This window comes from Sinocyclocheilus anshuiensis, unplaced genomic scaffold (assembly GCF_001515605.1).
Source record: "Sinocyclocheilus anshuiensis isolate Anshui unplaced genomic scaffold, SAMN03320099.WGS_v1.1 scaffold1027, whole genome shotgun sequence".
Taxonomy (NCBI): domain Eukaryota; kingdom Metazoa; phylum Chordata; class Actinopteri; order Cypriniformes; family Cyprinidae; genus Sinocyclocheilus; species Sinocyclocheilus anshuiensis.
The window spans coordinates 666,577-677,897 of NW_015547697.1; the positions used below are offsets into that span (position 1 = coordinate 666,577).

The 11,321-nt window shown below is 40.3% G+C and overlaps 1 protein-coding gene across 7 annotated transcripts in view; it reads left to right on the forward strand.

The window, feature by feature from the left end:
* Positions 1-374: 374 nt before the first annotated feature.
* Positions 375-11,321, forward strand: part of LOC107703655 (lysine-specific demethylase 3B-like) — a 34,333-nt gene continuing 23,386 nt past the window's right edge. For 4 of the 7 annotated variants that reach the window (XM_016506371.1, XM_016506372.1, XM_016506375.1 and 1 more), the window contains exons 1-8: positions 375-812; positions 4,237-4,386; positions 4,648-4,761; positions 4,879-4,984; positions 5,526-5,662; positions 5,782-5,850; positions 5,961-6,689; positions 8,769-9,999. In XM_016506371.1, the coding sequence (XP_016361857.1) occupies positions 651-812; positions 4,237-4,386; positions 4,648-4,761; positions 4,879-4,984; positions 5,526-5,662; positions 5,782-5,850; positions 5,961-6,689; positions 8,769-9,999 (2,698 nt within the window). In that variant the 5' untranslated portion in view covers positions 375-650. The remainder of the gene's footprint in view (positions 813-4,236; positions 4,387-4,647; positions 4,762-4,878; positions 4,985-5,525; positions 5,663-5,781; positions 5,851-5,960; positions 6,690-8,768; positions 10,000-11,321) is intronic. The other 3 variants (XM_016506376.1, XM_016506377.1, XM_016506374.1) reach the window with 3 other exon arrangements.

An 11,321-nucleotide genomic window follows, 5' to 3' on the forward strand; every position in this document is an offset into this window, starting at 1 on the left:
TCTCTCTGTCTCTCTCTCTCTCTCTCTCTCTCTGTCTACGGCCAGCAGCACAACAACAGCATAATAAACGTGATCTATTTTTAAATGTTAATTATAAAAAATACTGCAACATATCTCCAGAAATGCTCTAGAGAGAATAGTACCATTCGAATACAGTACCATATTCTCCCTAATAAAAAACATATTTTGAAACTGGTGTAAGTGTGTAACTGCCCATTCTTGTCAACGCGGACGCCTCATCTCGTTGCTGCGCGACTCCAAATAAGCGGCGCATACAAATCTCGCGAGAGTTTGGGACCTCCAGAGCAGTGCGTTGACGGTGAATGGCGCGTACAGTGTCCAGCGGAGGGCGCTGCTCCATTTCCCCGGTAGCCAGCGGAGCGCAGTCCCGCAGCAGTACGAGGGGTGCGTTTGATTACTGCACCGCTAAATGGCGGATGAGGACAAGGGGCTGTAGCACGAACAATAACACCGCACATTCCCAGCAAAGCGCTTCTTAATCGTCTCAGTTAGCCGATGCGAATCCCGCGTGCATAGCGTGCAGTCATTCATATGTGGCTATAGCAATTCACTGATTGAGTTTGGGCACGATTGATCGCGGATTTCAGCCGAGCTCCGGAGGAAGTCGGTCTCTTGATGGTGGTTGTAATATGGGGGACTCGCTCGGTCTGATCGGGAAGCGGCTGCTGCTGCTGCTCAGTGACGGGAGCTCGGCGGCGGCGGCGGGAGGAGGAGCGGTGGAGCAGGCGGCCTGGCTCCGCGGAACCGTGCGGGCGGTCAGTGTGATCGGGCTGGCGAGCCCGGGGATGGAGGTGAGACCGACACAACAACAACACACCGTCAAAACAAAACCGACCCGTGAGAACAAACGCTGACGCATTCGTTAGTTTCAGTGTGAAAAACTGTGAATTATGACTCTAGGTTGCGTGAGAAACGAGGAAGAGATATGAAGTGAACATCTAATGTGTGTTTGGGTGCTAGTTAGCTAAGTGGCTAGCTGCAGATATACTACTTAGACTGTGTTTTGGGGTCACTGATGTTGTCTAGTTTGGCAGCTGACTAGTTTAAGACTGCAGTAGACTTAGTAAATGACCCATTGTGATTAAAAACCGCCCCACACAGTAAATGCATCTATCAAATCAATTAAACATACTATCTTTGAATACAAAGGGAAATGTCATTATTCATGGCGTGTTGGTTGTGAAGTAATATTCATTTTATATGATGGGGGAATGAGAGATGGCAATGAAACCAAAATAAATGGTTTATTGCCATTTATAAAATGGCAATAAACCATTTTATAAATGGTTTATTGCTATTCTGAGTAAATAGATACAGTGCCTTGCGAAAGTATTCATACCCCTTCATTTTTTTTTTTTTTTTCACGATTTGTTATGTTGCTGCCTTATGTTAAATTGTTTTATATTACTTTCTTTCCACACCAATCTACACTCCATACACCATAATGGCAAATAAAAAAAAAACTGTTTTTTCGCATCTTTGCAAATTTATTAAAAATAAAAAAACTTAAATGATTCCATCGCATAAGTACTCATACCCTTATCTGGGACAGTTTAAATTTAGCTCAGGCGCATTCATATTGCTTGTAGATGTTACTACATTGCGAGTGAAGTTAACCTGTGGCAAATTCAATTGAATGGGTATGATTTGGAAAGGCATACACATCTTAATAAAAGGTCTAACAGCTGATAATGCATATCAGAGCAAAAACCAAGTCTTGAGGTAAAAAGAACTGCATGTAGAGCTCAGAAACAGGTTTGCATCAAGCCACACATCTGAGGACGAGATCAGAAAAAATTCTGCTGCATTGAAGTTTCACAGAATCATGTAGCCTTCATTATCTGGAAGACGTTTGAAACAACTAGAACTCTTCCTAGTGCTGGCCTCCTGGCCAAACTGAGCAACTGATGGAGAAGGGCTTTGTCTAGACTGGTGACCAAGAACTTGATGGTCACTCTAGTTGAGCTCCATGATCATATATGCAGATGGGAGAAACCTACAGAAGGACAAACATCACTGCAACACTCCACCGATCTGTGCTTTATGTCGGTGTGGCCAAACTCAATCCTCTCTTCAGTGAAGACACATGAAAACACACTTGGAATTTGCAAAAAAAAAAAAGCACCTAAAGGATCCTCAGACTGTGAGAAACAAGATTCTCTGGTCTGATGAACCTCAATTCTAAGCATAATGTTTGAAGGTAAGCAGCTCTGCTCATCACCTGCAGAGTAGCATCCCAAAAGTAAAGTGTGCTGGTAAGCAGCCTCATGCTGTGGGGCTGTTTTTTCAGACGCAGGGACTGAGGGACTCGTCATAGTAGAAGAAAAGCTCAATGCACCAAAATATTGAGAGAGCCTTAATGAAAACCCAGTCCAGATCTTTTAGCCTCAGACTGAGCAGAAGGTTTACCTTCCAACAGGACAATGAACCTAAACACAGCAAGAGTGGCTTATAGACAACTCTGTGAATGTCCTTGAGTGGCCCAGCCACAGCCTGGGATTGAACCCAATCAAATATTTCTGGAGAAACCTGAAAATGTGTGTCTGCCCCCATCCAACCTGACAGAGATTGAGAGGTGAACAGGTGAGGTGAAGAATGGCAGATAATTGCCAAATGATGATGATCAAAGCTTGTCGCATCAAACAAAAAAAGACTTGAGGCTATAAAGGTGCTTCAGCTAAATATTTAGTTAAGGGTATGAATACTTATGCAATGTACTTATTTCAGTTTTTTATTTTTAATAAATTCACGAAGTTGTGACAATTCTGTTTTTGCTTTGTCAATATGGTGTATGGAGTGTAGACCGATGTGGAAAAAAAAGTAATTTAAAGTTTTTTAATTTAAATTGTAACATAAGGCAGCAACATAACAAAACATGAAAAAAATGAAGGGGTATGAATACTTTCGCAAGGCACTGTAAATGCATAGAAAATATGTGCTGGTGTTCATATTTGCACAGGCAAACTTCATTAATCGTCTTTTTGTTGATTCTTTTATGGTGATTTTTATTATCAGTTATTATTCATGGATTAAATTAAATTAGGTTCATTTTATGGTCCGTGTATAGAGTACTAGAACCAATGAAATACAGCAGACATTTAGAAAGCCTATATGAAGTGTATGGCTTGCTTTAGTTAAGTATATGTGTATTCATATATACACATGCAGGCTTTATGTTGTGTATTGGTGTGATCTAATTTTAATTTTAACCATTAGTTAGTGATCTGATAGGAATGAAGTAGTCTGTCTGTTGTTACTTATTTGTGTGGCTGACACTTTTGGTGAAATGTGTGTACACTATGGTTCAAAAGATACAGTTCAGTACAATTTTACTTTGGAAAGAAATTATTACTTTTTTTTAGCAAGAATGCATTGCATTGATCAAAAGTTACAGTCACAACATGTATAATGTTACAAATATTTCCATTTCAGATGAATAGAATGTTCAAAACAACAGCATTTATTAAATAATTCTGGAAAAAAATATTAAGCAGCACAAACATTTTATTAACATTGGTGATGATGTTTCTTGAGCAGCAAAGCAGCATATCAGAATGATTTCTGAAAAATCATGTGACACTGAAGACTAAAGTAATGATGATGCTTTGCATAACAGGAATAAAGTACATTTTAAAATATATTCAAATTGAAAACAGTTTTTTTTTAATTGTAGCCATTTTTTCACAATATTATTGTTGATACTGTATTTTGATCAAATAAATGTAGCTTTGGTAATCATGAGAGACTTCTTTTAAAACATTTAAAAAATCTTGCTGAACCCAAACTTTTGAATGGTAATGTATGTAAAACCATACAGAGTTATGCAGTAGCTTTATCCTGTTATTGTCCCTTTAAATGTCGCAGCCAATCAAACCAATATCAAACTAAATGCAGTTATATAAACTGATTTCTTAAATACTTCTTTATTTTTGAGAGAAATCTTGGTGTGTCTGTTTCACTCACTGTGTTTTAATAATAGATATTTAAAAAAATATTAACAACAGTGTTGAAATATGAGTTAAAAGGAGTATTTTTTTATGGTTTGAGCCTTATGATGGGGCGGTTTGGGTACATAAGACAAAAAAGTTTGGTGTTGTTATGCTAATTACCGTAATATCCATTTGCAACAGATGGCTCATACAAAACTTTGAAGTATGCTTGTAGAGAGCAGCATTTCACTTGTCTTAAGTTGTCAACCGTCCGTCTTCATTGTAGGTGTTTGTAGAGTTTGACGACAGCCCTTGGCGGCAGCGCTCATGGGTGCAGGTGTACGGGGACGAGGTGCGAGCCGTTCTCATGGAGAGTGCCATCGTCTGGGCCAACTGCAGCGACCCATCGCTCTCCGCTGCTCAGTGGCCAGCCTTGGTGAGTACAGATGCACACTGCACCGCTTTCCATAATTCTTCTGTAAATCGACTCTTAATATTGGTTGAGATGTATTGCACTACATCTACATATGTCTGGCATGTTCATGCTTTGTAGTTATGGTTAGCAAAAGCTTTTGGAAATTGTCTTTAGATTGGATCTCTAAGAGGCAAGATATAGTGTTTTCTGGTTTATATTCACTCGTTTGTGCATCCAATACTGGTTTTCTGAAAGCCATTTGTCTTTTGGCTCAATCTTCAGATGTTCAAACCGCTGGTTGACCATGTGGGTTTGGGATCCCTGGTTCCTGTGGAGTTCTTTGGTGCAAGAACTTTGGCATTTCTCCCTAATGGGAGTTCACTGCACACTTTTGAGGTTGGTAACTGTCATAAAATCTGCGTTGTCATATTTTTGCATGTACTAATACAGAACTTTTGCACTGTGAAAGGTTCAAATAGAAATAGATGAAATAGATTATCTTTCTTTCTTCAGACTGAAAAAGATTTTGGACACTCTTTGCTACAAGAGCAGCTGGCCCTTCAAGCTGCCATCAGGAGCTGGCACAGTGACTCTGAGTTGCAGGAGATCCTGCGGAAACGTCAGTTGCACTTAACTATTAATAGACTCTAATGTGCTTGAGTAAACTTACCTGTGCAAAGCCTGAAAGGAAGTCGTACAAGATATTAAATGATTTTTTTATTTTACCCAAAAAGGAAAATTTGCTCACCCTCAGGCCGTCCAAGATCTAAGTGACTTTTTTCTTCAGTAATACACACAATGCAGAAGATTTTTAGCTGAAACCGTGGTCATTGGTGGTTCATAAAATGCATCACTTTGAGAGTCAAAAATAGGGAACACAAAATTAATACCTGTGTGACTCCAGTTTACAACATTACCTACTTACTGAAGAAAAAAAGTCACTTATATCTTGGATGGCCTGAGGGTGAGTAAATGAACAGCGAGTTTTACTTTTTGTGTGTACTATGCTTTTAATCCTCCTGTTGTCCTCCATTTGACCCAGACTTGGTTTTCTAACCTTCTAAAGTAAACTTTCTCCCTGTTTACTTGAATCTTTAGTATTTTAGTATGTAACTGACAAGCTGATAATCTAAGCTGTACTTCCTTCATATCTTGGACAGGATCTTACACTATTCAGGGTCGGAGAGTGCAGGTGTACCAGCCGGAGTTTGAGGAGCCCTGGGCCCTGGGACTCGTATCTCAGCATGATCCTGTTTCACACATTATGGAGATTACCATGGACCAGGTCTGTGTGAAAGTCAGTACTCTGTCTCTTTAGAATTGAATCGAATGTTGCTGTTCGTCTGATTCATGGGTTAGAGATAATAAAAGCTGACTTCAGTGTGTGGTTTGTGTGTCAATCATGGTTTGTTTCAGGGTGAAGAGACACAAGTCGTCGATCCTCGGGTTATTCATGTGATGCTTGCTGTGGAACAATTAGAAGAGGTGCGTTGGGTTTCTGTCTCTCCTAGTGTTGTTAGAGCATAAATTGTCTAATTTAAGTCTGGTAATTGATGATGTGCCTGGGTAATTTTGCCATGTCACATCTCTCATAGAGCCCAGATCGACGCAAGAAAGTGGGCGACGGTGGGAAAGGTGAGGGCAGCCGGCGGCGCAGGACAGCATCGGAAGGAGATGAAGACATTACTCTGAAACGTTTCAAAGGAGCCGGGGAGGGTTTCTCTGACGGCCAGAATGCCAGTGGCTCCAACAAGGACACTGAGGCTATGGTAACATGCATAGAGATGCCGGGAGAGGGAGTAGTGGAGGGAAGAGACGGAGGGGGTGGCGTAGGTGGGAGGGTGACGAGCACCTGTAGTCCAGTAGCTTTGCCAAATCAAGACTCCTCTAACAACAGCAATTCCTCTCAGCAGGAGCACTCCCACATAAGGAGCACAGGTTTTGTCAAGCAGAATGGCAGTTTTGTCCCAGACCAAGAAAGGATATCATCTTCAGTATCAGCGGTGCTTCCTGCGTCCACTCCAACACCACCTCCATTGAAGCCTGCCCCATCACCCTTTTCCAACACTTTTCCTTCTTTGGGTCAAATGCCCAGCTTGGTGCCCGGGGCCCCTGCCCCTAAATCGTCTCCCACACTACCAGCAGCCGAGAGGGAGGAGGGAGGTGTCCTTTCAGGGTATCCTAAAACAGCTGCCCTGGTGTCTCCAGGTCCTGTGACCATTTCATCACCTTCCCAAGACAACGCTTCAAGTGTGACTCTCTCTGCTCCTGTAGAAGCAAACCAAAAGCCCAGTATGTGGGGATCAGCTCCAGAAGCGAGCCAGGTAGGACACTGATTTTTTTTTTACTTTGGACTTATTCATTTATTCAAAAAATGCAATTCATACATACAAATAAAAAACACCACTTCTGAGATGAGTTTTGATTCTGAAATTGAAAACATTCTTGTTTTAAAAAATTTGGGTGGAAATAAAGTAAAAAAAAAAAAGAAGAAGCATTATTACATAATTTGGTAAAACTCTATTTTAAGGACCGTTTCTCACTATTACTGCACTATTAAGCACATATTAATGCTTTATTCTGCATGACCATATTCTAGATCCCTTAATCCTACTCCATACCCAAACTTAACAACTACCTTACTAACTATTAATAAACAGCAAATTAGGAGCTTAAGGAAAAACTCCTAGTTAATAGTGAATGTGTTTCTTTATCTAAATTGTTAAGAATAATTTTAAAAAGTCTTTAATTAAAAAAAAATAGTTTGGCGTAATGTTTTATTGTTTCATAAGAAAAGGAAAACTGTGAAGCAGTTTTGTTAAATAACATTAACATTTAGAAAAAAATCGAAGTCATGAGTCGAAGTTATGATTTTGTCTCCTCAAAAGTATAGTACTGTGATAACATGATTTAAATAAAACATTTTCAAGAAAACCTTTACATGAAACCCCTACATTTACATGAATATAAATAATTTTATTTTTTAACCAGTGTTATTTTAATATTATTTTGAATTAGCTTTTATTTTTTTATTATTTAATTTTTATTATTATTTTTGGTTTTATTTTAATTTGTTTTAGTAATTTTATGTGGTTTGTCATTTAATATTTTTTTAGCCATTTCATTTTCTTTTTAGCCATTTCATATTCTATTTATTTTCATTTCAGTATTAGTAATTTTAGTGCTTCATCTTATTTTATTCCAGTTAGTTACCAATTAGGTATGGACAATATTATCGGACCGATATTGGAATCGGCCGATAACGGCTTAAAATGCAAATATCGGCATCGGCCCGATATTAAAAATTATGCAGATATGTCTTGCCGATAAGAGGATTAACTCACACGCGCTCAGGGTGTGCTAGCGATTAGGTCACGTCAGCAGTGTGGTCATTCTTGAAGCTAACTTTTGCCTGAATGATGATTAGATTCACTGTTTTGGATCGCTGCATTTAATTTGAGAATGCACATGCAAGATGATGAGTTCGGTTTGCCAACAGTCACTAGCCGTGCAACGGCAGCCTCCCCCTGGTCCTAATGCCTGTTTTGTTAGGCGTTATATTTACATAGGGGGGCGCTGTTGGCCTACTTGTAACAAAATGAAGGTGAAGTACACACATCACTAAGAAACTTGTGTTTCTGAATAAATAAAGCAGTATCAATGTCATAAAATCACGAGTGTGTTTTGATTTAAAGGTCAGAAGCTATCTTACATGAATAAAAAAAATCACAATCATGACACTTGTAAATTTAAATAATTTTATATATGCAGATTTATTCATTAATATGTAATATGTTTTTTTTTTTACGAATTATGAGCTCTAAAAGATTGTCAGAATTTTTACTCTTTTGTCTTAGACCATCTACTAATATTTTAAGGTTACCACTGCATCTTTCTGGGGAAAAAAAATGCAGCGATTGAGATATACAGTAGTTGATTTATAATTATTTTCAAAGCTTTCAATGTAGTGTCATTATAAAAAAAACTTCATTATTGTTTATTTAATTCTAACAAGTTTTTGTTAAAAACAAACCAAAATTAAAAATAATTTTTTATAATTTCTGCACAGGAGAGACTTGGTGTTGTTTCCAAACAAAAGGAAATATATCTGCATCGGCTATCGGCCAAAATGAGTTGATAAATATCGGCATATCGGATATCGGCAAAAATCCAATATCGTGCATCCCTATTACCAATGCATCGTTTCTAATTTTTTACGTTTTTTCATCTAATATTTATATTTTATTTTATTACAGATTTATTTCATTTCCCAAAAACAAATTGTAAAAGTTTTAGATAATAATAACAGCACTGATTTTAACCTTTTTTTCCCTCCCTTTTTCTTTTTGTGGGTACGCTTATTACTCTTTGACCGTCATTTATTTGGCTTATTTGTATTTCAGAGCCCCAAGACCCCCACTCTAGCTGCTGCAGGATTTGGTAAACAGTCGAGTGAGGCAGTGTTTGGGGATGTTCCCACACAGGCCAACGGTTCTTCCCAGGAGGACAAGCCTTTTGGCTTTCCTTTTGGAGCTGTGAAGGAGTCGCAGAGGCAAGACTCTGATCCCTCACAGAACCTGTTCTTCCAAATCATGTCTCAGAACCAGAGCATCACACAAGGCCAGTCAAAGGCCTTCACATCCTTGTCTAAGTGCCTGAACAAGGAGCCGCCCAGCCTGTTCAAGCCTGCCGCTCCCTCCGAGGGTTTCAGAAAGGCGGTTGTGGCTTCTGCATCCGCTGGGCTGTTTGGTTCAGCACCTGCTAGTGGCCTGGCACCAATGAAAGAGCAGCCAAAAGTGCCTGATATCAAGCCTGCAGGCAATGGAATCCTAATGAACAAGCCTTTCGGAGCGGTGGGGGAGGCGCACAGCAAACCCCCAGCCACGTTTCCCTCAGCCGTAGGTCAAGCTGCGAGTTCTGTAGAGGCTCTGAAACCCTCTTTGGGATTAGGAACCAGCGGCCTTGGCAATGCCAGAAATGTTAACCACTCGAGCCCAGTCAGCGGTTTTGGTCTGCTTGCTGGCAACAAGGTTTCAGAAACTCACGAGAACCTTTTTCTACAGGCCACCAAGGAAACAAATCCATTTCTCGCTTACGGCGGAGCTGTTTCGCACAGCCCTTTTAGTGCATTGTCAACTCCAAAGTCGTCATCTGCGCTGTCCGCGTCTGCTGTTTCACCTTCGGGCAGCTCCGGTCTACTTAGTCAAGATCCTCCTGGTGGAGATGCCAAACCAAACCTGTTCACCATGGCAGAACCTCCTAAGGGAATCTTAGCCCCCCAATTCGCTGCTGCTGCTCTCATGACCACTCCATCGTTCACTCCGGCTGCCCAGGATGGACAACAGATGTCCAAACCAAACAAAGAAGGTTCAGATGGCAGCCCGGGAACCCGTGTCAGCACCGAAGGCCAAGGTGTCGCTACGCCTTTCGACCAAACCAAGTTTTCTTTGGAGGAACGCGGTCAGTCCACTAAAAGGGATTCAGAGTCCAGTAGCAACAGTGACCTGTCTGATTTGAGCGAGGTGGAGGACAACTCAGGCCAGAGCCAGAAACCTGGGGTTCCTGCAGCCGGTGAGGATAAGAACAAGACCCAGCCTGCGGCTAAGAGCCGGCCGCGGAGCAAACCCTTCAAAGGTAACTGCTTGACAACTGCATGCTGTGTACTTCATGAGTTAGTTCAGCTGAGTTAGTAGTAGTCAGTCTAAACCTGTATGAGTTTCTTTATACTGAATCCAGAATTTTTCTTTTCACCATTTCAAAAGAAAAAAAAACATTTCAAATAATGAAAGTACAAGTAAGTTATAGAAGTTGAAGTTTACTAAAATTATGTATTTTATATCAAATAAATATTTTACAAAATGTCCTTTAATCTAAATGTGCTGTACAATTAAAGTCATATGTCTAAATAAGTTATGTTCCCAATTTAATGTTATAAAAAAAACTGAGGCTTCTGTGAGATTTTATTTAGACGCTCTACCAAAAATAGCCACCGGGTGACACCCAAACTCCATTGAATTTTTGAATGCATTTTCCGGTGCAAGTTTCTTTACAAATTTACAAGTTTCTTTGGAATATTACTTCCGTCACAAAATATGTTATTATTATTTTATTAACATTTTAATATTTTATATATATATTAAGAGTGCGTTAGTATAGGCGGGTCCACAGCGCGCGCACACTCTGCTTATTACACACACAGGGACGCACAGCAGCACACAAACATGCCAAATATTAAAAATTAAAGGATTGCAATGTAAAAGATTATTATTGTGTAGGCTACATAAATATAAGAATGCCTACATGTCATAATGGATAGTCATTGCATGTATCAGAATTAGGCTAACTATTTGCTCGCGCACGAGCAGCTCCGTTTCCTCTCTGGAGACGCGTTCTGTCTTTGCGCTTGCAAATTCCGCCGTTTAAATAGCAAATCCGCCATGGCACGAGCGCAACTGGCTCTTAAACGGAATAGGAGATGAGACTCTGATTGGTTTATTGCACTTTATGCCCAAAACACACCCATTACTCATTAAGAGAATAGGGACAACCCTTTTAGACCATGCGCTGGGCACGCCGACCGTTTTTCCCGTCGTTAAACTAGCAGAAGTTGATTTGGACAACTGATCCAAAAAAGACACGGGCTCCAGTCGGACTTGGGCCGAGAATTCTGATAAGCTGTCGGACTGGCCCTGACCCAAAACGCTCGTTTCCTAGCCCGGCCCTGACCCAAAACGCTCGTGTCCTGGACTGGCCCTGACCCAAAACGCTCATTTCCTAGCCCGGCCCTGACCCAAAACGCTCGTGTCCTAGCCCGGCCCTGACCCAAAACACTCGGCCCAAGTCCGACTAGAGCCTGTGTCTTTTTTCTTTCTCTCTCTCTCTCTCTCTCTCTCTCTCTCTCTCTTCCCCATTACACAGCTATTAAAATAGTTCAGTTTTGGTTTTTAATGGCAAAG